This window comes from Callorhinus ursinus, unplaced genomic scaffold (genome assembly GCF_003265705.2).
Source record: "Callorhinus ursinus isolate GAN/ISIS: 27379988/994484 unplaced genomic scaffold, GSC_fseal_2.0 scaffold7, whole genome shotgun sequence".
NCBI lineage: Eukaryota > Metazoa > Chordata > Mammalia > Carnivora > Otariidae > Callorhinus > Callorhinus ursinus.
In genome coordinates this window covers 32,050,133-32,076,684 of record NW_027397069.1, presented here as the reverse complement: position 1 = coordinate 32,076,684, position 26,552 = coordinate 32,050,133, and the positions used below count along the sequence as shown (strand labels likewise).

Below are 26,552 nucleotides of genomic sequence, written 5' to 3'. Positions count from 1 at the left end.
CAAGATTTTAATAATTTGAGCATTTTTATATCAATGATTTTTATTACAGTTTTCTAAGAATAATTTATGCACTTAAAATATCAGAATAGGGTCGAAATTAGAGGATATTACTCCAAACTGAAAAGAATGTGAATAAAATTTAAGAAATAAAACAACCAAAAGCAAAATAACCTCAGATCACATACATTATCTTATTGATTGAGAAAGGACATGGTCTCACTCTCTAAATATGAAAATTACCATCGTAACTACAGTTCTTTTAAGTGTACTTACTTTTACTTGCCATCCCTTTGCAGGGTTAAAAGAAAAAAAAAAACACAGCAACTTCCCATATGATCTATTTTTACTCATTTGTGTTAAGAATAATTTTTATGGATCACCACATCACCTTTATAATCCCATCATATATTATTATCTTTGTATGACAAGTATGTGAATAGAATGTCAGGAGATGATATATAAATCAATGTACCCAAACTGAAGTGTATGTGACTCCAAAAGGCACACACTTTCCATTGTCTCTCTTTTAGTTTCCAATGATTTTTAAGTATTGTTTCACATCAGAGTCACCTAAGGAACTTTTACAAAGTAGATGTGCTCATGTCCCAAAACTCAATAGGAATGGGAGGAATATTGGATAGTTGTATTTTTGAAAACTTTCCCAAATACTCTCTGATGTTTGTTCAATACTGAGAAATCCTGTGCATAGTTTCCAAAGTATAGAGTGAATAGCTTTACTTTATATCTGTATCTACATGTACATCTATATCTCTAAACATGCATGAGTATGTTTGTAAAAATGAATCTTTGCCCTTTTTTTTTCCAAAAGTGTGCTGCTCCTCCTGTGTTTCCGGTGTCAGATAATGACACTACTCTCTACTCAGTTGCTCAAGTTAGAAACCTGGAGAACATCCATGACCTTTAGTTGTACCTCATCAGCCTTACATCTGAATAATCATCAGGTCCTACAATATCTCTCCATTCAACATGATTATACCCATTCCTATGGTCTTCAGCCTCGTTCACATTACAATTCTACCTTGAGTGTGAAGGCTTGCAGAGTATGCCTCCACAGGATATGTCACTTCGGCATATTAATTATTTTGAATTAAAGGTACTTGATAGATGTCTGGTACAGGAGGGACTCTTTTGACTCTTGGTCCCACTGAAAGCAGGAAATAAATCTCCAGTGTGAAAGGTAACTTCCCTTACCAGGATGATAGAAGGCATCCTTATTACCAGAGATGGAGAATTTAGAGCCAAAAAGCTGTATAAATAAACCTTGTTATTTCTTCAGTACTTTACTACCACAAGCTCAAATCCTTGGCTTGTCAGTTTGTCACAAATTTATCGTTTTGTCTAAAAGGTATAAAGCTTCCTGCTTTGGCCACTTCTTTGAGTCTCCTATTTTTATGGGGTTCCCATACATATAAAACTACATTTTTCTCCCGTTAATCTGTCTTAGTTTAATTATTAGATCAACCAAATAACCTAGAAGGGAGAAGGGAAAAGTCTTCCACCTCTACAGTGGATTGGTAAAATATCCTCCTAACGAATTTCTCTGACTCTAATCTTGCTTGCTCCTAATGATTTTTCACATCCTATCAAGTGCAATCATTTTAAAAAGCAATTCTGATTATTTACTTTCCCTACTTAAACCTTAACTCCCACTCAGCCTTATTGTAAAGTCAAGATTCTACCACATAGCTTCTGGCCATGCATTATTTAGACACTGTTTATGTCTCCAAACTCCTTGCTCACCCTTTTATTTTTGGCATGTTATGTGTTCTTCCTGCAATTCTTTACAAATTCTTTTCCTCAAACCAAACCACTCCCCATATTTTCACCTGGTTAACTATTACCTACCTGTCAGACCTCATTCTACATGTCATTTCCTGAGATAAGATTTCTCTACCCAGCACACTTAGTTTCTATCATAGTGCTAAGTATTTTCCTTACCACAGAATTTATCATGCTATTATGAGCATTTGATATATTCTACATACATACATTTTAAATATTTAAGAGAGTTTTCCCCTTTCGCCGTTAGCTCTAACTTCATCTTGTTTAATAAATACTTTTTTAAAAATCTGCTGTGCTCTCCCTCCAAGGTTATACCTTCAGCCCTAGAATGACACCCTAAAAAGGTTGGCCATAGAACCAATTGAAAAAAAAAAAACACAACAATGGAGAATGTAGATATCGTACTGGGCTCCCCTAGAACTTATTCTCAATATCTTCTACAGTAACCCCTCCTTGAAGGGGGAATACGTTCCAACACCCCTAGTGGATGCCTGAAACCATGGATAGTACCAAATGCATTATATACTGTTTTTCCCTATACATACGTACGTATGATAAAGTTTAATTTTCAAATCAAGTACCAAAAGAGATTAACAACAATAGCTAATAATAAAATAGAATAATTATAACAATACACTGTAATAAAAGTTTTGGGAATGTATTCTATCTCTCTCAAAATATCTTACTGTGCCGTACCCACCCTTCCTGTGATGATGTGACATGGTAAAATGCTTACATAATGAAATGAAATAAGATGAATGATGTCAGCATTGTGCCATAGCATTAGGCTACTACTAACCTTCTGACAATACATCAGAAGGAGGGTCACCTGCTTCCAGACTGTAGTAGACCACTGTTAACTGAAACCATGGAAAGCAAAACTGCAGATAAGGGGATATGACCATGTATCTGTTGTGTGCAAATAAACAAAACCCATGCACAGCAGAGCAAACTGAGTTGCAATAATTCTCAGCTACTTTATTGAAGAAATATTCACATTATCTTTTACCCCACACCAGCAACTATGCTGGACTATGGGGAGATGATAGTAAATCACACACTATTTTTCTTTACAACTGCAGGTGGATGCAGCATGACAGCACTGTGATGATATAGCAAGACGACACATGAAAGGGTGGTTTTACCCAGACCAGGGGGGATAGAATAAAGTTCTTTTTTTATGTCTTGAAGCACACATATTGTTTTTTTTTTCAAATAAAATAGAAGAAATAAACCCAGCGTTAGATGACAAAGTCAAATTTATTCAAATACATACACGCCCATGTGTTCTCAGTAAAACTATCTAAGACATGAATCTGGGAATTGCTCCCAAATCTATTAATATTATTTCCTATTAGTTAGCTTGGGAAGTGTTCTAAATATATATTCTTGGATATTTTAAAGATAGTTTATTTATCCTCATGCTCAGCCATTTGGGGATGCCAATGATAAATAAGATAACCTATTGGTTTTGTCTGTTTATGGGGTAAATGGAGGGAAAGTGACAGGCATTACCCAGCCATATGGGATTTTTTTTTCTAGGAACCCAGAATCCTGAAAATCTTCAAAGGGATTTTGTGTGGGTCTGCTGATGGTCTCTAGAGAGTCTTAAAAATATAGATAATGAAAATATATGGACGTAAAATCTTGAAGTAATTTAAGAGCTTTAAAATGAATGTTTATTGTACTTAGACAAAGTTGTTATAAAACATTTTAAATACCACCTTGTTGTTTGGAAGATAGTATATGATCCAAAAAAGTGCAGTAAAATACAAATGAGGGAAAATGTTCTTCAGGAAGTTTTTACCTATTATTACTACATACATTATTTTGATTTCAATTTTAGAAGAACAATAAGCATAATGGCTCATTATTATAAGCATGTAATGAAGATTATATTCTATCATTGATAATGCCCATAAACTTCCTTTATTTAATGTTCATTTGTAAAAGTGGCACATTTAAAATAAATATCATTGAACTGGTACATTTCCTTAGCAAATCAACAGTCATTAATCCATGCCGTATTTCTTTGTAAACACGAGGGACTCAGAAGAGAAGAGGTTAAAATATATCTTGTAAAATTTCAGTGTGATAATTATAATCTTTTATATTTGCTGCTGGTCTTTGGATGAAAAATGCTTCTTCTCTTACAGTTAAAGTAAAACATAGAAAATAGCATGACCCAGTTCGCCAAATACTTCTCCTTCTTTCATTCATTCTGCTTTATTATTTCTTTTTAGCCAAATTCATCTATCTTCATTGAAATCAAAGAGTTTTCTTTTAGAGAAGGGTAAGATTCATAAGGCAGGCACTTTAGTCTGGACATTAGGAATTTTGTTTTGTACTTCAGAGTCAGCCTATCTCCTGAACGTATATCATCAAAACTGGCACAATCAAGGAAGTTATGTGTCTTTAAAAGTAAGTATCTTTAAAAGAAATTTATTCCAACCAAGTTCTTCAGATAAACTTTAGTCAATTTCTGTGACCCCATCCACCCACCCCACCAGCAAATAGAACCCTCTATCCACTGAAGAATATTACAAGATGAGGTTCCTATTCTGATTCAACTAAGTAAGGCTTTGGAATCTCACTGCACCCATTAATGGAAATGATGTATTTGTTTGCTGGAATGGTATCTTGCTTTTAGGTTTCTGATAAAGGGGAGGAATAATAGAAATATTGAGAGATTTGGAAAAGAAAGAAGGAAAATAGAAGTTGAATATGAGGACAGAAGTCTGAGAATATGTCCGTTCCCTCCATTATAAGCAAGGTCACAGTAGCTATACAGAATAAGGTGTTTTCCATTATTATTAAGTTGCAATGCATTATTTTCCCCCAGCACCCACACAGGCAACACAAATCTTCTAGCTGTGTGACCAGAATGGGAGCTACATTATTCTAGCATGATCCTGAGTCTCTAACCACAGTGTACTATATATCAAGAGATAACACCTCACTTAAGATTGGCCAATTATTTTACTCTGTCTTCCAGGCCAAAGTGATTGTCTGGGAGTGAGCACTTTCTACATGATCGATCATTTAGAGATCTTTGCTGTTTTCTTTTTGTTTTCTGTTTATGGCTGTGAGGATTACTACTTGGAGCTTCCAGCAGCTCCATTCCATGGAAAATTCTCTCTGCAGTAGGCAAAAATGAACCTGATAGGACCTAAAGATAGTCAAGCAAAAACAGGAGGCATAAAGTTGACTTCTGCAGCTTTCCATCTTCTTATTCCAGTTATCTCTAAAACCAAATATTCTAAAGTTAGGTTTTTGTGAACCAATATATATCAGTTTGTTTTCTGTTTGTTTCAGCTAATTAAAATTCAGTCCCTGGCTGTTGTTACTACTTATAATAAAGTGGAAATCCCAATGAGGCATGAATGTCACCTTTTAATATGAATTTTATTAAAGTATGGAATACATAAAAGTACACAAAAACATATGATTTAGTGAACTTCTTACAAAATGAACGTGACAACGGGCTAAATCAATCACTTTGGGCTCGTGGAAATTTAGAAGGAAGTAAATGAAGTAAATTCTTGTATTTGAAGTAAATTATGCTGGCAACAGTCTTACCTGTGTCCACTCATTTGTTTGTGGATCATAGGATTCCATAGTGTTGAGGTATGTCTGCCCATCATAGCCACCAACGGCATATAATCTGTCACCAAGGAGACAGACTCCAACAGCATCTCTGGGCATACTCAAAGGAGCCACCATGGTCCATGTGTCTGTTTTGGGATCGTATCTAAAATGTAAGGATAATAGGATATAGCATATTCTAATCACATTCAGCTTTTACTATATGAATGGTACTCCTTCAAAAACACACCATGAGAAGAAAAAAAGTATGTTTTTTCTAAAAGCTCAATCATTTGAGCAGATGTACAAGAGTTAATATCCACAATGTCTGGCTTTTTAAATTTTAAGGTATATTAAAAATATACCTTGACTGGATGTCCAGGTACTCAACAAAAATCTACATCATGATTTCTTTCCACAAGGAAGGCAGATATGTAAATAACTATTATCCGCTGCAGAATGAGGTTCTGTAAAGCAAATATAAGCAAAGTGCTATGGTAATGAAACAGAAGTAATGGTTAAAAATCTGGGAGAATTATGGAATTCTCCACAGTTGAAGTCTGCTGTAAATCAGGTCTGAAGGTGTAGCTAAATTTGCTAGAAAGAAAAGGAGATATTTATGCAAAAGAACTGAAGTGTTAATAAAAATGCATGGCCAACTTTGAGGAAAGCAGGGGTGCAGGGTGACTAAGTTCAGGAATAGAAGAAGGAGCAGAGTGCCTGGAAGGGTGTTTTTTGATCAGCTTATGGTTTGTGTGATGAGTAAGAAGGTGTTTTGTGTTTTAATAGGAAAACTTGGGGAAAATAATTACAATGTGCCCAGAACTGTGCTTTAGTGGTATTATTTGGGATTCACTTTAAGGGAGAGATTGGTAAATCAAGAGATTGAAGCAGGGGGCACAAGTTATTATTACTGAACTTAAACCAAAAATAATTTAATTTCCAGAAAGTCTGACTACCATGCATTACATATGGATATTTTTTATTTTGAGTGGCAAAAGCCTGAAGAATACTTTTGTGAATGTACTTTACTGCAGCTAAGAATGAATGATTAAACCAATTCTTTGCCTTTAACCTGCACGTTCAAGGTCAGATACAGAAATGAAAAGGCTAGTAAGAGCCCGGCAGAGTAAATATAAAAGAATACTGGGTGAAAGTTGGTTTGTTTTTTTTAACAGATACAATAAATATATTCTTAGTTTGTTTCTCTACTCCAATCTTGTGTTTCACCAATTGAAACTTTCTTTTTTTTTTTAAGATTTTATTTATTTATTTGACAGAGAGAGAGAGAGAGACAGCGAGAGAGGGAACACAAGCAGGGGGAGTGGGAGAGGGAGAAGCAGGCTTCGCACTGAGCAGGGAGCCCGATGCGGGGCTCGATCCCAGGACCCCGGGATCATGACCTGAGCCAAAGGCAGACACTTAACCATCTGAGCCACCCAGGCGCCCCACCAATTGAAACTTTCAACCCACAGACTCCTAAAACAAAGAAACAAACACAAGCAAAAAACAAAACAAAACAAAACAAAAAGCCACCTACATATTTATTGAAAATAAAGAAGGTTGTTACAAAAGAAATGGTTAGGGAGGACCCCAAGGATCGGAAATTTATATTTCTCTATATTCATGTTATCCACGATGTTACATGCATTTACACACCACGGTGGGAGAGGTTGTGACAGCCAAGATAATCTATGCGAAATGAGAAATTTGTTGAATGCCTGCAAAACCAGGCAAATAAAAATGTAATTTTACATGCTATAGTTAATAAATGTAAAACATCACAAACACAGGCGCATATAGACACACACAAACACAATCTATGTCATCAAAACCTTTATTTAAACTTACCATGAAGAAAAGACAAACTTACCATGAACATATAAAATATGAAATCTTTTATATGAAATATAAGATTTTTTAAAATAAGGACAAAAGAAAGAAGAGAAGGAGGAGAAGGAAAGAGGCTACCTCAAGGAATCAAATAGGAGAATCCAGAGAGTGGAATGTTTTATTGGATAACTGACTGAATTCTCCAACAAATCAGTAGCAAAACAAACAAGCAAAACCCCCAGTAATAATGAACAGATAGTTAGGAAGAAATAGCTGTTCTAAATGAATTGTGATTAAACATAACAAAAAAAGTAAGTGAATCTTATTTGGATCCCAATTCAAATAAACCAACTATTAAAGGATGTTTGAGACATTTTGAAAATTTTAATATACCCTGGGAATTAGATTTTAATAAGGAATTACTGAAGTTCTTATTAGTTCTGATAATAGCATTGTTGTTATGTTAAAAAAAAAAAAAGTCCTGATCGTTTTTGGTTTTTTGTTTCTGGGATGAATTCAAAAATATTTTAAGCTAAAATGACATGTTTGAGAATTTCTTTGAAATACTTCAGAAAAAGAGAGAGAGAGAGAGAGAGAGAGAGAAGAGAAATGGAATAAACAAGAATGACACACTGGTGATCGTGGTTGAAGCCAGGTAATGAGTACAGGGAAGTTTATTGTATTGTTTCTTTTTTTTTTTTTTTGTCAGAAAAGATCTGTAGTAAAAATAACTTTAAAAGTAAGAATATATAATACACTTTAATTTTCAATGAAAAGCGAACGTTCTTTACACTTTATTCATTCTTCAGTAAAATCCAGGCTGGCCTTTTGTCACGATCACTTCACTTAAATAGCTTTTTCTGAAGTCATACTTTATCCTGCATTTAATTGTTATCCAGCTATATAGAATTTTTTTTCAACTATTGTCTGCAAAGCGGACTTTATCACTTTGCAAAAAGCAGAAGAACTGAGAAAATCGCCAACACTAGTGCATGGAGCAATAATAAATGAATTTCTGAAGACTTATGAAATTTCAAGTGAAACTCAAATATTGAACAATTTTCAAATACTCATATTCCAGGGGAAAATAAGAAAACACTAGTATGTCATATATTTAGGTGCACATTTAGAAATAATATCCTACACTTAGAAACAGATATCACTTTTTTATATATATTTTACAAAATTCCTGAAGAGAATTTTAAAAATTTAATGCACTCTAGAAAATCCAGATCTTTGGGTTAGATGTGCCTGTCTTCAAATCTAGGTAATATTTTTTTTCTTATAAAAACAAGTTTTTAATTCATATATGGAAATGGTGAAAATTTAAATTTAAATTTCTGTATTGTAATGCAAAAAATGAAACCAAAACAAAACAAAAACAATCCAACTCCTCCCCACCCATATACACACTCTCTCCTGGATACAGAGGAAATAATTACATAAATACAAAGTTACCTACTAGTGGTTATCCTTGTTTGCAAATTAATGACTCTAAATTGATTTTTCTATATTCAGAACGCAATGGATTCACCTCTCAGCCTGAGGATATACAAAATTGTTACCCCATAAATGAAATAGCTTTTTTTAAACTAAAGAGAAGATCCACAGATGTATAGCCATTTTCCAAACAATTATTAACGGTGAACTCGGTCATTGTCAGTTAACATTTTTGATGAAACTTAGTCCTAAACGTTACTTTTTTCTTTGGTTCTTTCTTTCTTTATTTATTTTTTTAAAGAACAAGGCAGTAGGGGCAGTGAAGGGAGTAGTGTAGCTGTCCTTTTGTATTTAGACTGTTTGCTTTTCCTACAGCTCACCTTGGCCTTCGCAGTCAGAGTGTGAGCTCTGTATCAGGGACTCTATTAATAAAGTTTATAGCCCTTAAGCAAGAGAAGCACCAGTATGTAGGGGCTAAAATTGGCTGTAAAATGAAAACTTGAAGGCATATGAGAGTCACAGAATAAAACTTAGTGTCTCATTGAAAATCCCCATTGAAGTTTTTGAGGTACTGTTAAATTTTTAAGCCTTGGGGCACCTGGGTGGCTCAGTTGGTTAAGCGACTGCTTTCGGCTCAGGTCATGATCCCAGCTGGGATCGAGCCCCTCATTGGGCTCCCTGCTCCGCGGGAAGCCTGCTTCTCCCTCTCCCACTCCCCCTGCTTGTGTTCCCTCTCTCGCTGTCTCTCCTCTGTCAAATAAATAAATAAAATCTTTAAAAAAAAAATTTAAACCTTGTTTTTTTTTTCTATTATTTAAGGATAAAAATTGATCTTAAAATATTTAAAGGGAAGCAGTTTTTAAGTATGCAAGCCTTACTTTGGGAACAAATAGAATTAATACTCATTTTCCTAAATTTGTACAAGCAATATTCAACCAGAAAGCAAATTAAACAATATAGAAGTGATTTGTAGCCAGGTTTGTTTGCCTGTAAAACAAAATAAAGCAAACAAGAAAACCAGAGAAATAAGATGAGATCCATGCTGTGAAAATGTATAAACAGCTTTGAAAAAAAAGAGGCTTTTAGATTTCTGGTATATGAATTATAGAATCTATGTTTGAATTTTCATAAATTATTTGAATTAAGCAATTAAGAGTGACAATAATGCTGCTCAAAATACATTTTATTTTTCCTGTAAAGAAAATCAACATCTGTCTATCAGGTCTCATGAGATTATGACTTCAGAAATGCTTACATGATGGGAAAGGAAAGTGAATTAATTCTAATAAAATTAATTAAAACTGTAAATTTAAATATTCCTATAAACATCATAGTTCAGATATTTTCATATATATGCATATCTAATGGATATTTAGGAATAGAATTTCTGGGTCAAAGAGAATGCATATTTTGAAATGTGGTAGATACTGCCTACTAGTATTACAGAGTCTGGGCCAATTTGCACTCCCACCATGAGTGTAATGAGTTTCAGTTGCTCTACATCTTCTCCAACATTTGGTATTAGCTATTTTCATTTTAGCCTTTCTAGTAGGTCCTGGTATGACACTGTGATTTTAATTTTCATTTCTCTGATGCCTAATAACATCAAGCATTTTTCCCAATAGTCATCTTTCCAAGAGTTCTTGATAAAATCTTCTGCCAAGATTTATTTATTAGATTTATTTATTAGAAACAAATCCTTGTTAGTTATACATTTTGCAAATATTTTTCTCACTCTCGAATAAATTTTTACTCTTCATGCTATATTTTGAGGAAAGATTTTTTATTTATTTGTTTTTAAAGTAATCTCTACACACAAAATGGGGCTTGCACTCAAAACCTCAAGATCAAGAGTCTCATGCTCTGCTAACGGAGCCAGCCAGGCACACCTGAGGAAAGGCATTTTAACAGTAATATTTCTCTTTATGGATAACTCTTTCCAGATGCAGTTTAAGTAATCTTTTACATTCTTCTAACTGTGAAGATAGGCCCCTCTTATATTCTAAAAGCTTTGTTTCATATTTACATCTAAAATCCATCTTGAATTGATTTTTTGGTGGGATATGAGAGATGAGCTAAAACTAATTTTTTTCCATATGAGATATGATTTTTTGCCTTTGCCATAAATCAAGATTCCTTATATGTATGATCCTATTTCTGAACACAAATCTGTTTTGTCTACTTGTTTGTACTAGGCCAATGTCATGGTGCCTTAAAGTAACCTTACAGTTAGTTGTAATATCTACTACTTCTTTGAAGTTTTCTTGGAATTTGGGGCCCTTTTCATTTTTATTTAAATTACAGGATCAACTTTTCAACTTTACATCCACAATCCATACTGGACAAGCATTTACAATTCAGTAAGGATTGCAATGGGTCCATACATCACTTTAGAGTACAATTCATGTTTTTATGATATTTAGTCTTCTCTTCCATGAACATGGCATTCCCCTCCATTTACTTAAGACTTTTTTTTATTATGTTATGTTAATCATCATACATTACATCATTAGTTTTTTTAATAATTTTGTATTGTTATGTTAATCACCATACATTACATCATTAGTTTTTGATGTAGTGTTTCATGATTCATTGTTTGCGTATAACACCCAGTGCTCCATTCAGTACATGCCCTCTTTAATACCCATCACCAGGCTAACCCATTCCTCCGGGCCCCTGCTCTCCACAACCCTCAGTTTGTTTCTCAGTGTCCATAGTCTGTCATGGTTTGTCACCCCCTCAGATTTCCCCCCCCTTCTTTTTTCCATTCCTGCTATCTTCTTTTTTTTTTTTTTTTAACATATATTGTATTATTTGTTTCAGAGGTACAGGTCTGTGATTCAAAGTCTTACACAATTCACAGTGCTCACCATAGCATATACCCTCCCTAATGTCTGTCACCCAGCCACCCATCCCTCCCACCCCCCACCACTCCAGCAACCCTCAGTTTGTTTCCTGAGATTAAGAATTCTTTCATATCAGTGAGATCATATGATACATGTTTTTCTCCTATTGACTTATTTAAACTTTTCTCAAAGTTTTATTTTCTATTTAGAGGTAGTACATATATTTTGTGAGATTTATTGCTAGGTATTTTTTTTCAACTTTTTAATGGCAACTTTTATACATTAATTTTGTTATTATTGCTTGTATGTAGAAAATATAATTAATTTCATATATTGACTTACTATATAACAACCTTATTAATTCACTTTTTAAATCAAATAGTTTCTAATTACAGTGTGGTTAGATTATCATTGGATATTTATTATGTAACCTTTAATACTGACAGTTTTATTCCTTCCTTCTAATTATGAATTTTCTTTTCTTTTATTGCTTTATCACTGGGTAGTTATTCTTTTAAAATGTTGAGTAAAAGTGGTATTAGCAGTCACTTTTTTCTCTAGTGAAAATCTCAAAAGAATATATTTCAATATTTGACTATTTTTCTATTAATTTCTTTTCCAAGTTTGGTAAGTTTTTATTATAGTGGGTGTTGGATTTTATCATCTTTGCATTTATTCAGAAGTTTATTTATTTTATAACTATATTGAGTTACACTGATTAGTTGTTCTATATTAAACCAAACTTGTATTTCTGTAATAAACACAAAGTGGTTGAAATACATTATCATTTTCATTATATCTTAGTTTGATTTGCTAATATTTCTTTTGGATATTTGTATCTATGCTCATGAGTTTAGCCACCTCTTTTGTTTCTCTTGTTTTTTTTTTGCATAATATGTAGAAGGTTTTATTTTTCTATAAATTTATTCATTTTAGCTAAAAGTTCAAATAATGTCATAAATATTCAAATACTCTCTTTTTATAGTCACATGATAGTGATGTCCACTTATATTTCTGATATAGGTAATTTTTCTCTTTTTCCTTGACAATCTGGCAACTAGCTTATAAATTTTATTCGAATTATTTTTAGAGAAACAAATTAGACTTCTTTTTAATCCTATTTCATGTTTGTTTTATATTTAATTAATATATTTCTATCATTATTTCACTTCTATTTTGGTAGGGTTTTTGGTCTAGATTTTATAACTTGAAATTGAAACTTATATCTTAGCTTTTCAGCTCTTTTAACTTGTTAAGTACATGTGCTTAAGTCTATAAATTTCTCTTGGGGGCCGGAGCAAGATGGAGGAGGAGTAGGAGACCTGGATTTCGTCTGGTCTCAGGAATTCAGCTGAATAGGGATCAAACCATTCTGAACACCTACGAACTCAACAGGAGGTCGAAGATAAGAATAGTAACAACACTCTGAACAGAAAAGCGACCACTTTCTGGAAGGTAGGACGTGCAGACAAGTGAATCCCAGGCGATGTTCAGGACGATAGACGGCGGGGGAGGGGGCCTCCATTGGCCGCTTCTGGCAAGTGATAGAGCCTCGGAGCACAAAATCACAACTTTTAGAAGTCGGCTCCGCAGAGGGACGTCACTCCAGTGGCTAAGCGGGGGCTGGAACCCTCGCGGGACAGTGTGGTCTCAGGACCCTCGGGGTCACAGAAAGACCGGGGGTACCTGAGGGCGGCAGAGCTCCCAGGTATTGGAGCAGGGAAGCCGGATGCAGAGACGGAGCGCAGACTCTCAGCTCGGGGTTGCCATGAACTGTGATCTGCGGCCCAGTTGGGCCACTGCTCCTCCAGCAGGGACCCAACAAGTGGCAGCTGGGGAGACTCCCCTTCCTCCCCAGGAGGAGCGGCACAAAAGCACGCCGCAGGGATCTGCTGGGTTTGGAGACTCCACACGGGCTCGGTCACAGGCCGGGTGAGCACGGAGTGCAGCCGGAGACCGGGGAGTCGGGAGTGACTGCTTTTCTCTGGGGGCACACTGAGAAGCAGGGCCCCGAGTTCTCAGCTCCTCCAGGTGGAGATTGGGAGGCCACCATTTTCACCCTGGTCTTCCAAAGCTGTACTGAGAGCTTGCAGGAAACAAAAGCTCCTGAGAGCAAACCTGAGCAGCTTGCTTAGCCCAGACTCACAAGGGCGGGGCAATTCTGCCTCAGGCAAAGACATTTGGGAACCACGGCAACAGGCCCCTCCCCCAGAAGATCAGCACGAACAGCCAGCAAGCCAAGACCAAGTTTACTGATCAAAGAGAGGAGAACTCCAGCGCTAGGGGAATACTGCACATAGAATTCATGGCTTTTTTACCATAATTCATTAGTTTTTGAAAGTTAATTTTTTAACTCTTTTTTATTTTAATTTTTCTTTTTCCCTTTTTCAACCAACATCTTTCAATCCCTTTTAAAAAAAAAAACATTTTTTTTCATTTTTAGAGTCATATTTTTATCCCTTCATAGTAGTTACCCTTATTTTTGGCATATATATATAAGTTATTCTCTCTTTAAAATTTTGAGGTACAGTTTCTTCTAACAGATCAAAATATACCCTAAATCACTAGTGTATGGCTTTGTTCTAGTCTCCTGCCTGATCACATTCTCTACCATTTTTTTCTTTTTTTCTTTTTTTTAAATCTTCTTTCTTTTTAAAAACAACTTCTTATGTTATCAATTCCTTTTATAAAATCTTTTATAATTTTCATCTTTACAGTCATCTTCCATCCCTTCATTGTATCAACCCTTATTGTGTACATATATGAGTCTTTCTTCCTTTAAAATTTTAGCAGGCACTTTCTTCTAACAGACCAAAATACTCCCAAAATCTAGTGTGTGGCACTGATCTATGCACTAGTCTGATCATATCTGATCATATTGTTTTGTTTTGTTTGTTTTTTGTTTTGTTCTGTTTTTGTTTTTATCTTTTTCTTTTTCCTTTTTTTTTTTCTCTTTCTTCTTTCTTTCCCTTTCTTGTCCGCTTGTTTCAGGTCTTTTCTGATTTGTATAGAGTATATTTGCTGGAGACGTTGTGAACCTGTGAGCGTTCTGTTCTCTCATTCAACTATTCTCCTCTGGACAAAATGACAAGACGAAAAAAATCACCTCAGCAAAAAGAACAAGAGGTAGTACTGTCTGCCAGGGACCTACTCAATAATGACATTAGTACAATGTCGGACCTAGAGTTCAGAATCATGACTTTAAGATACTAGCTGGGCTTGAAAAAAGTGTGGAAGTTATGAGAGAAACCCTTTCTGGAGAAATACAAGAACTAAAATCTAACCAAGTCGAAATCAAAAAGGCTATTAATGAGGTGCAATAAAAAATGGGGGCACTAACTGCTTGGATAAATGAGGCAGAAGAGAGAATCAGCAATATAGAAGACCAAATGATGGACAATAAAGAGGCTGAGAAAAAGAGAGAGAAACAACTACAGGATCACGAGGGCAGAATTTGAGAAATAAGCGATACGATAAGATGAAACAACATTAGAATAATTGGGATCCCAGAAGAAGAAGAAAGAGAGAGAGGGGCAGAAGGTCTATTGGAGCAAATTATAGCAGAGAACGTCCCCAATGTGGGGAAGGAAACAGGCATCAAAATCCAGGAGGCACAGAGAACACCTCTCAAAATCAATAAAAATAGGTCAACACCCTGACATATAATAGTAAAACTTATGAGTCTCAGAGACAAAGAAAAAGTCCTGAAAGCAGCACGGGAGAAGAGATATGTAACCTAAAATAGTAGAAACATTAGATTGGCAACATACCTATCCACAGAGACCTGGCAGGCCAGAAAAGACTGGCATGATATATTCAGAGCACTAAACGAGAAAAATATGCAGCCAAGAATACTATATCCAGATAGGCTCTCATTGAAAATTGAAGGAGATATAAAAAGCTTCAAGGACAAACAAAAACTAAAGGAATTTGCAAACATGAAACCAGCCCTACAAGAAATAATGAAAGAGATCCTCTAAGCAAAAGAAGAGCCTAAAAGCAGCATAGATCAGAAAGGAACACAAAGAATATACAGTAACAGTCACCTTACAGGCAATACAATGGCACTAAATTCATGCCTTTCAATAGTTACCCTGAATGTAAATGGGCTAAATGCCCCAATCAAAAGACATAGGCTATCAGATTGGATTAAAAAACAAGACCCATCAGTATACTGTCTGCAAGAGACTCATTTTAGACCCAAAGACAGCCCCAGATTGAAAGTGAGGGGATGGAAAACCATTTACCATGCTAATGGACACCAAAAGAAAGCTGGGGTGGCAATCCTTATATCAGACAAAGTAGATTTTAAAACAAAGACTGTAAAAAGAGATGAGGAAGGACACTATATCCTACTTAAAGGGTCTATCCAACAAGAAGATCTAACAATTGTAAATATCTATGCCCCGAACATGGGAGCAGCCAATTATATAAGGCAATTAATAACAAAAGCAAAGAAACACATTGACAACGATACAATAATAGTGGGGGACTTTAACACCCCCCTGCCTGAAATGGACAGATCATCTAAGCAAAAGATCAACAAGGAAATAAAGACTTTAAATGAAACACTGGACCAAATGGACTTTACAGATATATTCAGAACATGCCATCCCAAAGCAACAGAATACACATTCTTCTCTAGTGCCCATGGAACATTCTCCAGAATTGATCACACCCTAGGTCACAAATCAGGTCTCAACCGGTACCAAAAGATTGGGATTATTCCCTGCATATTTTCAGACCACAATGCTTTGAAAATAGAACTCAATCACAAGAGGAAAGTCAAAAAGAACTCAAATACATGGAGGCTAAAGAGCATCCTACTAAAGAATGAATGGGTCAACCAGGAAATTAAAGAAGAATTAAAAAAATTCATGGAAACCAATGAAAATGAAAACACAACTGTTCAAAATCTCTGGGATACCGCAAAGGCAGTCCTGAGAGGAAAGTATATAGCAATACAAGATTTTCTCAAGAAACAAAAAAGGTCTCAAATACACAACCTAATCCTACACCTAAAGGAGCTAGAGCAAAAACAGCAAATAAAGCCTAAACCCAGCAGGAAAAGAGAAATAATAAAGATCAGAGCCGAAATCAATGAAATAGAAACCAAAAGAACAGTAGAACAGATCAACGAAACTAGGAGCTGGTTCTTTGAAAGAATTCACAAGATTGATAAACCCCTGGCTAGACTTATCAAAAAGAAAAGAGAAAGGACCCAAATCAACAAAATGATGAATGAAAGAGGAGAGATCCCAACCAACACCAAAGAAATACAAACAATTATAAGAACATATTATGAGCAACTCTATGCCAGCAAATTACATAAACTAGAAGAAATGGGTGCATTCCTAGAGATATATCAACTACCAAAATTGAACCAGGAAGAAATAGAAAACCTGAACAGACCTATAACCACTAAGGAAATTGAAGCAGTCATCAAAAATCTCCCAAGAACAAAAGGCCAGAGCCAGATGGCTTCCCAGGGGAATTCTATCAAACATTTAAAGAAGAATTAATAACTATTTTCCCGAAACTGTTCAAAAAATAGAAATGGAAGAAAAACATCCAAACTCATTTTATGAGGCCACCATTACCTTGATCCCCAAACCAGACAAAGACCCCATCAAAAAGGAGAATTACAGACCAATATCCTTGATGAACATGGATGCAACAATTCTCACCAAAATACCAGTAGGATCCAACAATACATTAAAAGGATTATTCACCACGACCAAGTGGGATTTATCCCTGGGCTGCAAGGTTAGTTCAACATCCGCAAATCAATCAACGTGATACAATACATTAATATAAGAAATAACAAGAATCATATGATCCTCTCAATAGATGCAGAAAAAGCATTTGACAAAGTACAGCATCCTTTCTTGATCAAAACTCTTCAGAATATAGGGGTAGAGGGTACATACCTCAATATCATAAAAGCCATCTATGAAAAAACTACAGTGAATGTTATTCTCAATGGGGAAAGGCTGAGAGCTTTTCCCCTAAGGTCAGGAACGCGGCAAGAATGTCTACTATCACCACTGCTATTCAACATAGTATTAGAAGTCCTAACCACAGCAATCAGACAGCAAAAAGAAATCAAAGGCATCCAAATCGGCAAAGAATCAGTCAAACTCTCACTCTTTGCACATGATATAATACTTTATGTGGAAAACCCAAAAGACTCCACCCCAAAACTGCTAGAACTCATACAGGAATTCAGTAAAGTAGCAGGATATAAAATCAATGCACAGAAATCAGTGGCATTCCTATACACCAACAACAAGACAGAAGAGAGACAAATCAAGGAGTCGATCCCATTTGCAATTGCACCTAAACCATAAGATGCCTAGGAATAAATTTAACCAAAGAGGGAAAGGATCTGTACTCAGAAAACTATAAAATACTCATGAAAGAAATTGAAGAAGACACAAAGAAATGGAAAAACGTTCCATGCTCATGGATTGGAAGAACAAACATTGTGTAGATATCAATCCTACCTAGAGCAATCTACACATTCAATGCAATCCCCATTAAATACCATCCACTTTTTTCAAAGAAATAGAACAAATAATCCTAAAATTTGTATGGAACCAGAAGCGACCCCGAATAGCCAGAGGAATATTGAAAAAGAAAAGCAAAGCTGGTGCCATCACAATTCCGGACTTCCAGCTCTATTACAAAGCTGCCATCATCAAGACAGTATGGTACTGGCACAAAAACAGACACATAGTTCAATGGAACAGAATAGAGAGCCCAGAAATGGACCCTCAACTCTATGGTCAGCTCATCTTTGACAAAGCAGGAAAGAATGTCCAATGTAAAAAAGACAGTCTCTTCAACAAAAGGTGTTGGGAAAATTGGATAGCCACATGCAGAAGAATGAAACTGGACCATTTCCTTACACCACACACAAGAATAGACTCCAAATGGTTGAAAGACCTAAACGTGAGACAGGAGTCCATCCAAATCCTAAAGGAGAACACAGGTAGCAACCTTTTCGACCTTAGCCGCAGCAACTTCTTCCTAGAAACATCGCCAAAGGCACGGGAAGCCAGGGCAAAAATGAACTATTGGGATTTCATCAAGATAAAAAGCTTTTGCACAGCAAAAGAAACAGTCCACAAAACCAAAAGACAACCAACAGAATGGGAGAAAATATTTGCAAATGATATAGCAGATAAAGGGCTAGTATCCAAAATCTATAAAGAACTTATCAAACTCAACACCCAAAGAACAAATCATCCACTCAAGAAATGGGCAGAAGACATGAACAGACATTTTCCAAAGAAGACATCCAAATGGCCAACAGACACATGAAAAAGTGCTCAACATCACTCGGCCTCAGGGAAATCCAAATCAAAACCTCAATGAGATACCACCTCACACCAGTCAGAATGGCTAAAATTAACAAGTCAGGAAACGACAGATGTTGGCGGGAATGCGGAGAAAGGGGAACCCTCCTACACTGTTGGTGGGAATGCAAGCTGGTGCAACCACTCTGGAAAACGATATGAAGGTTCCTCAAACAGTTGAAAATAGAGCTAGCCTACTATCCAGCATTTGCACTACTGGGTATTTACCACAAAGATACAAATGTAGGGATCCGAAGGGGCACATGCACCCCAATGTTTATAGCAGCAATGTCCACGATAGCCAAACTGTGGAAATAGCCAAGATGTCCATCGACAGATGAATGGATAAAGAAGATGTGGTATATATACACAATGGAATATTATGCAGCCATGAAAAGGAATGAGATCCTGCCATTTGCAATGTCGTGGATGGAACTGGAGGGTGTTATGCTGAGTGAAATAAGTCAATCAGAGCAAGACATGTATCATATGACCTCACTGATATGAGGAATTCTTAATCTCAGGAAACAAACTGAGGTTTGCTGGAGTGGTGGGGCGTGGGAAGAATTGGGTGGCTGGGTGATAGACGTTGGGGAGTGTATGTGCTATGGTGAGCACTGTGAATTGTACAAGACTGATGAATCACAGATCTGTACTTCTGAAACAAATAATGCAATATATGTTAAGAAAAAAAGAAGAAGAAGATAGCAGGAGGGGAAGAATGAAGGGGGAGTAAGTCGGAGGGGGAGACGAACCATTAGAGATGATGGACTGAAAAACAAACTGAGGGTTGTAGAGGGAAGGGTGGTGGGGAATGGATTAGCCTGGTGACGGGTATTAAAGAGGGCACATTCTGCGTGGAGCACTGGGTGTTATGCACAAACAATGAATCATGGAACACTACATCAAAAACTAATGATGTAATGCATGGTGATTAACATAACAATAAAATTATTAAAAAAATAAAAAATATATATATATAAATATAAATTTCTCTTTAAGAATTTTTTTAGAAATGCTGAAACTTAGTACCCCATGTTACATGTCACAGGAGTGGCTTAGTCTTTTGGTGACTTTTGATACATGCAGTATTCTCTTAATGTGAGCCTTTCCAATAACGCAAACAGTGTTGCCTAAATTGCTTGGTTCTTTAACAATTTTCATTGTGCAGTATAAACAAAGTTTAAGGATGTACATTCCTACTAACATCTTGATAAGAGTCTAGGAAAATTGGGAGACATCTTTTAATGACAGTATGAATCTGTATCCTTTTTTTTCTTTTTTCTAGACTTGCAACGAGACTGGAAATACCAAGTTTAGTGTGAGCATCTGGAAAAACCTTTAGTAAAAGGAATATTATTTTTAGAAAGGGATTTCTTTAGGTACATTCCACAAAATTTGATATATATTTTCATTTCACTCAGTTCAAGTTATTTTCTAATTGGAGTCACATGTTGTTTCAAAGTATATCACCTAAATTTCAAACAGTTGAACATGGGGCACCTGGTTGGCTCACTTGGTAGAGCAAGCAACTCTTGATCTTGGGGTGGTGAGTCCAAGCCCCACACTGGGCATAGAGCTTACCTTAAAAACGAAAACACAAAACAAACAGCTGAGCATGTAAAAATTTATCTTTTCTGTTATTTATTTCCAGTTTAATTCCATGTTGGCCAGAGAAAATGCGCTATGAGATTTCAAGCTTTTGAAAATTGTTGAGATTTACTTTATGACCCAGAACACAGTAAGTTTTGGTAAATATTTCATGTATTACTACAATTATTACTTATAAAGGTAATCACTACAGCACTATAATTATGTAGGTATTTTTTTCAGAAAGTTGTATATAGTAAACTAGAATATGGAGAGAAAACTATGTCCATTTGAAACAATTTAATTCTAGGAATTCTCATAGAAGCAAGTCAGTTTAATAAAACATACACATAAGGAAATCAGTCATTTTCCCAATAACTTACTTCACTCATGGACTCAGTTTTTGCACCACCTCAGATCTGAATGGCTCATCTGTTTCCAGGGGCATAGCCATAGAGTCCCTAGAAATTATTAATTCTTTATTGTAATCCGTAGGCCCTGGTGGCTTTTGGTGCTCCAGTTTCCACCTACCAAGGGGCCCACAATGGCAGCGACTTCTAACAAAGAGAGGTGGGTACAGTGCACACCTGCAGGACTGGCTCCCCTAAAGGCAGAGAAAGGAGTCAGATTACATGACCCCATTAACTTCCCCAAAGAAAAGTGTAAAAGGAGATGAGCATTTTATATTATTTGCCAAGTGATTTACTTAAACAGATTAGAGAGTTAACTGATAAAGCTGTAAGATGAGGATAAAATGTGTGTATGTGTTTGTATGTGTATGTATATATATATATATATATATGTACATACATACATGAATGCAGGATGGAAAATTACTTTTAAAATGTAAGCACAATTGTGCTCATTGTTACTTTGGTGGCCCCTAATAAACCACACTTCTTAGTGTCATACCTTTGAGTAGTATACTCTCACCTTGCTGTGACCACTGTTGGCCTGTGTGACTTTAACAAGTGTGATGCAAGCAGAGACCTGACGATTCATTGTATTGGATGTTTACCCTCTTTGGACTCCCTTGTCTTGGAATCCCAGCCACCGTATGGTGGGAAGTCCAGCCCAAGAGGAACTATGGTTCTCTGGTTGAAGCATCAACTGAACTCTCAGATGAGAGGCAGCCCTAATTCCTAGCTCTGCCAGAGAAGGATTGTGAACATTAAAGCCTTGTTGAGGCCCAGATGATGGTTAGCATCAGCCAGTATCTTGTGGAAGAAAAGAGTAGCCCAAACTGAACCCAGTCAACACATAATCATGAAAGATTTCAATCATAAAAGAAACAATTATAAAATTATTTTAAGCCACTAAGATTTTAGAATTGTTAGAAATAATCAAAACAATAACAAATATTTTCATGAAGTGTATATCTGCCTTCAAAGAAATATAAAAATATCTGCATTTAAAGAAAATATTGAAAAATATTTATAAATCTGTATTAACCATATGACATACATATGGTTAGTAACAACTATATCTAAAGTTTATAAAACTAAAAGAACTGTTTGAGTATTGTTGATCCAACCCTTTTTTCCAAGAAAAAAAAGGAAAGCCACAAGTCCTGGTAGAATTTAAGATCAGAAGGCACAATCCATCAGACCATGTACATTAATCCATCCATTGATTTATTTAGACAGTGTATTTAAGCATTCGTTCTGTGCTCTACTCCTGACACATAGAGCCTGAATGTACAGTTGAAGAAAGGAACAAAGAAATAGACTGATTTTTTTTCTGTAATTTAACCTTTACTAGTAAATATATCTTAAAACATTGAAAAAGAATCAAATGTAGACATCAATTTACATAAATGGATTTTAATGAGTTACTGATAAAATTGCTCTTCTTTTATGATTTTTTCTCCTGATTTTCTATGTCCTCAACAAACTGCTTTTAAATTAAAAAAAATGAAAACTTCATGGGGCACCTGGGTGACTTGGTTAAGCATCCAACTCTTGATTTCGGCTCAGGTCCTGATCTCAGGGTCTTGGGATTGAGCCTAGTGTCAGGCTCCATGCTCTCCGGGGAGTCTGCTTGAGATTCTTTCCCTCTCCCTCTGTCTGTCCCTCCCCTGATTGTGTGTGTGTATATATGCACTCTCTCACTTTCTCTCAGATAAATAAATCTTTAGGGAAAAAAAAAAGAAGAAAAGAAAATTTCAGAATAGTTTAACTATCAGGCTGCAACCATCCAAGACAGGATTTCTTAGTTCAAATTCAGTCTCCACATACAAATTATTCTCTGATTGGTATAGATTCCTCTCACTGGATCTTCCACATGTTGTGTAAGGACATGTTCCCTGTTTTGATTTAGTTGCAGCAGTCCCATTAGTTAGGATCACAAGACAGGTGAAATGGTTTTGAGTCGACTATCAATTTCAACCCCATGACAGAAGGGGAAAAGTCAGCACAACGTAGGGGAAAAAAATCATTCTCAATATTGTTTGTGTGTTTGTGACTTTCACATTATGTGCTTAATCTTTACTTTTAAGATAGATTTTTTAAACATATCTCTTGACATTCTCCCAATCTTCCTTGGTACTTCTCTTAATATATAATGGGCACAGAAACATTGGGAAAGAAGATGGGGTAACTAGATTTCTGCTCCCCTTTCCAATATCCCTTGTGTATATATACAAAAATGTTTAAAAAGTTAATTTGATTTCAATTTAATTTAACTTCTCTATGAAAGCATGTGAAAAATCCTATTTTGACTTAGATCCTATTTATTGCATCCTGTCTTCAAGGTTGAGGAGAGGAGAAACAAATTGCTGACAGAACCAGGGAAAGCAAGGCTAAGCCACACACAGCTCTTTGGCTCCTCAGATGTAGTTTCCTCAGCAGAGCTTCAAAAATTATTTAAATTATTGTCAATCAATAGAACATGGAACATACCCAGGAGATCTGAATGCTAGTTAAAACTCACTTTTAAAAATAAATACCTTTTAACAGTTCAGAACTAAGGAACAATTGATTATATAGTCACTTTCTCTACTAATATAACAGAAAACTATTATCAGCGGTGTGAGTCCAAATTGTGTATTAAATAGCCTCTCACAACATGAAAATGAATTTTGCTGTTTGACAACCCGGGTTGATATCCTTCCATCTATATGGGGCATAATGTTTCATCTACTCATGTACATCTACCTTTCCACAGAATTGTTCTTCTTCCTGCAAAGCATGCAGATGAATAACCATGATGCCATCCTGCCAGGTAGTAGTACAAGGACAGCAGATTTTTCTGTTATCCCCTGTCTCCAGCTGACCACTTGGAAGATGCCACTCACCTCATAAGCCACTGAGGCAAATATCTAATCACACATCTAAATTAGTTTAGCTCTGGTGTTAGTTAATAGTTCTTGCATCCATTTGTAAAGCAGGGCCCCTACACACAGAGGCTGTCAGGATTTCCATCTTTTGTATATGTGTCTAAAAGAAATTTGAACATAATTTGATATCAAAGAAATAGCAAAGATTCTATGTGCCCAATAAGAAAAAAATAACATTTAACAGCAAACTAGTTAGTCTTTTCATGCTACACTCATTTGGGGGCTTACTGCTAACAGTAAGATCTTAGGAGGAAGAAGAAAGTGTCTTACTAAAAAGCTCAAAAGCCCCTATCTAACATTTTAACTTTAAACAGTTCAAGTAATTACGGTCTTGTAGAAAATTTAGGATCTCACATATATCAAAATATGAGTTAAGGTATTAATATGCTATATAAGGCCTAGGATAAGTGCCCATAATTTAAATAAAAGTCTCTTCTTGATCATCTGTTTTCACTATTTAGAACTGCTACAACTCTTGGGTTATTTCTAAACCAAAAAGATGAACTAAGAAGAGAAATGAAAGAACCCAAAATTCTATTCTTATGTATTAAGCTTTACAGTAACTTTAAAAAACTGTTTCGTGAAATTAATAATGTATTTATCTCTGTATGTCTGAGAGCAAATCTTAACTTTTATTAATTTTTATCAAGATCTAAAGATGATAAAAATTTTGAGCCATATCTTGACAGAAAAATTAGATATTCTTATTTTAGATGACTTTTTCTGATTTGACCAGTGTGTGGATTTTGGTAAACTTTGAACAAAAGTTTTATATTTAAGTAATATATAAAAAAATTTTATAGATGCTTATTTGTTAATAGTGTTTGGATTGGATATAAAGATATAATTTTCAATTAATGTCTAAAAAGTTGCTTAATATTTTAGGCCCTATCAAAAATTTTGCTTACCCAATAAATGCCTAAAATATATGTATGTAAAGCATTATTACTCAGTCTATAATGATGGAAATGGGCATTCAAAGAGAAATAGAAAAATAAACAAAAATCTGTATCTTTCAAACCAGAGAGGGAGACAAACCATAAGAGACTCTTAATGTCAGGAAACAAACTGAGGGTTGCTGGAGTGGTGGGGGGTAGGAGGGATGGGGTGGCTGGGTGATAGACATTGGGGAGGGTATGTGCTATGGTGAGCGCTGTGAATTGTGTAAGACTGATGAATCACAGACCTGCACCCCTGAAACAAATAATACATTATACATTAATCTAATCTAATCAAATCAAATCTGTCTTTCCATCAGTCCATTCATCCATCCATTCTTCCATCTTTTCATGCATCCCTATCTTTCCTTCTATCTATTAATCTATATAACTCCCTATGTACAGTGTATCTCCAGATGCCTTCTCTTGTGAGAAATTTGAGGCCTATTTTTCTACCTGATTTGCTAAATGCTTGGTGAGGATTTACTTTGTGCCAAGTGGAAGAGTATAAGGGTGAACAAGCTAATCTAGATCATCACCAGCACCTGGATCCTAGCTATGTTGAAAAATTTTAAATAATTTTTCATCATAATATTGATAATTGTTACAAAGGAAAACTCCATTGCGCTTTCAGGTCAAATCTGCATTATGAAAAGATCTCTCTGGCTGCTATATGGAGGTTAAATAGGAAGAAACAAGAGTGGATATTACAAAAGCATATTTAGAAGGCTCCTATTATCTTGATATCCCTCTCCTGCAGGCTGTATTACTGGGATGCAAATTTGAGGGCAAAGGTGATCCTGATCTATTATTAGCCAGCAGTGGTACTGATGTCTTTGAGCATATTTTCTGATCCATTGCCCTGTTTTCTGTTTTATTTGTGATCTTAAAGTTCTAATTATTTAACTGTCTCTTTCTTCTAATAAGTTCTTAGCTTGAGTTAGCACAGTGAAAAATATATGCACAATATTTGTAGAATAAGTAAAATAGATAAATGTGCTTTGTCTAATGGATTGCACCTTCTGGACACTGATTTTGTCCACTAAGATGCTCTCATTAAAGTGAGGCTTGGCTGCAAAACTACTATTCACTGTTCCATCAACTATTCTAAACTTCCTATTCTTGCCTAGTCCTTGCCATCGTTCCTGTTCTGATTTGAGGGGCCAGTATTCTTTGTGTTCAAGACAGCCTGACCCTTTACATCTTGTGATGTCTTATGTAACTGTATTTTAACAGCACATTATATAATACCTTTATGTTTCCGTAAGAAATCACTGTCATACAAAATTTGTTCTATCCATCTGTAATACATAGCATTGTACACTACTTCTTATTGTTCCTAAGGGTTTGTTTTCCTATGGTTATATACTAAAAAACAGTCTCTATGTTATATGTGTAAAATAATTCTACAGAGTACTGTTATGTACTTTGATTTATTGACAATTTACATGTGAAATTGTCAATATAGAATATATGTTATAAAAACTTCAAAAATGCTATTAATCTGACACATAATATGAGCTGGGATAAGAATCATGATAATGCTGTGTGCTTCCTCATTACTTAAGCTGCTCATACCCACTGTACTCCTATAACTTAAAATAGCTACACTTATTTAAGTCTAATTTTGCATCATAAATGTATTCCTAGACTGAATAATTTATGCCTGTTCACAAACAACATTGTAATACATTATACAGTAATGTTAGAAGAGAATAAATGAAATATCATTTCATTAGTAATGTTTATATAAGATATATAGTAAAGTATATATAGGAGCCACATCATGTTAATCTTTCTTGCTATTTTTCCCAAGAAT

General features: G+C 35.4%; 1 protein-coding gene across 1 annotated transcript in view; it reads right to left on the bottom strand.

Annotated features, from left to right (window-relative positions):
• The window catches only part of KLHL1 (kelch like family member 1), a 378,887-nt gene that overhangs the window by 1,825 nt on the left and 350,510 nt on the right, over positions 1-26,552 (bottom strand). The window contains exon 10 of the mRNA XM_025874602.2: positions 5,383-5,554. Coding sequence (XP_025730387.1) covers positions 5,383-5,554 — 172 coding nt within the window. The remainder of the gene's footprint in view (positions 1-5,382; positions 5,555-26,552) is intronic.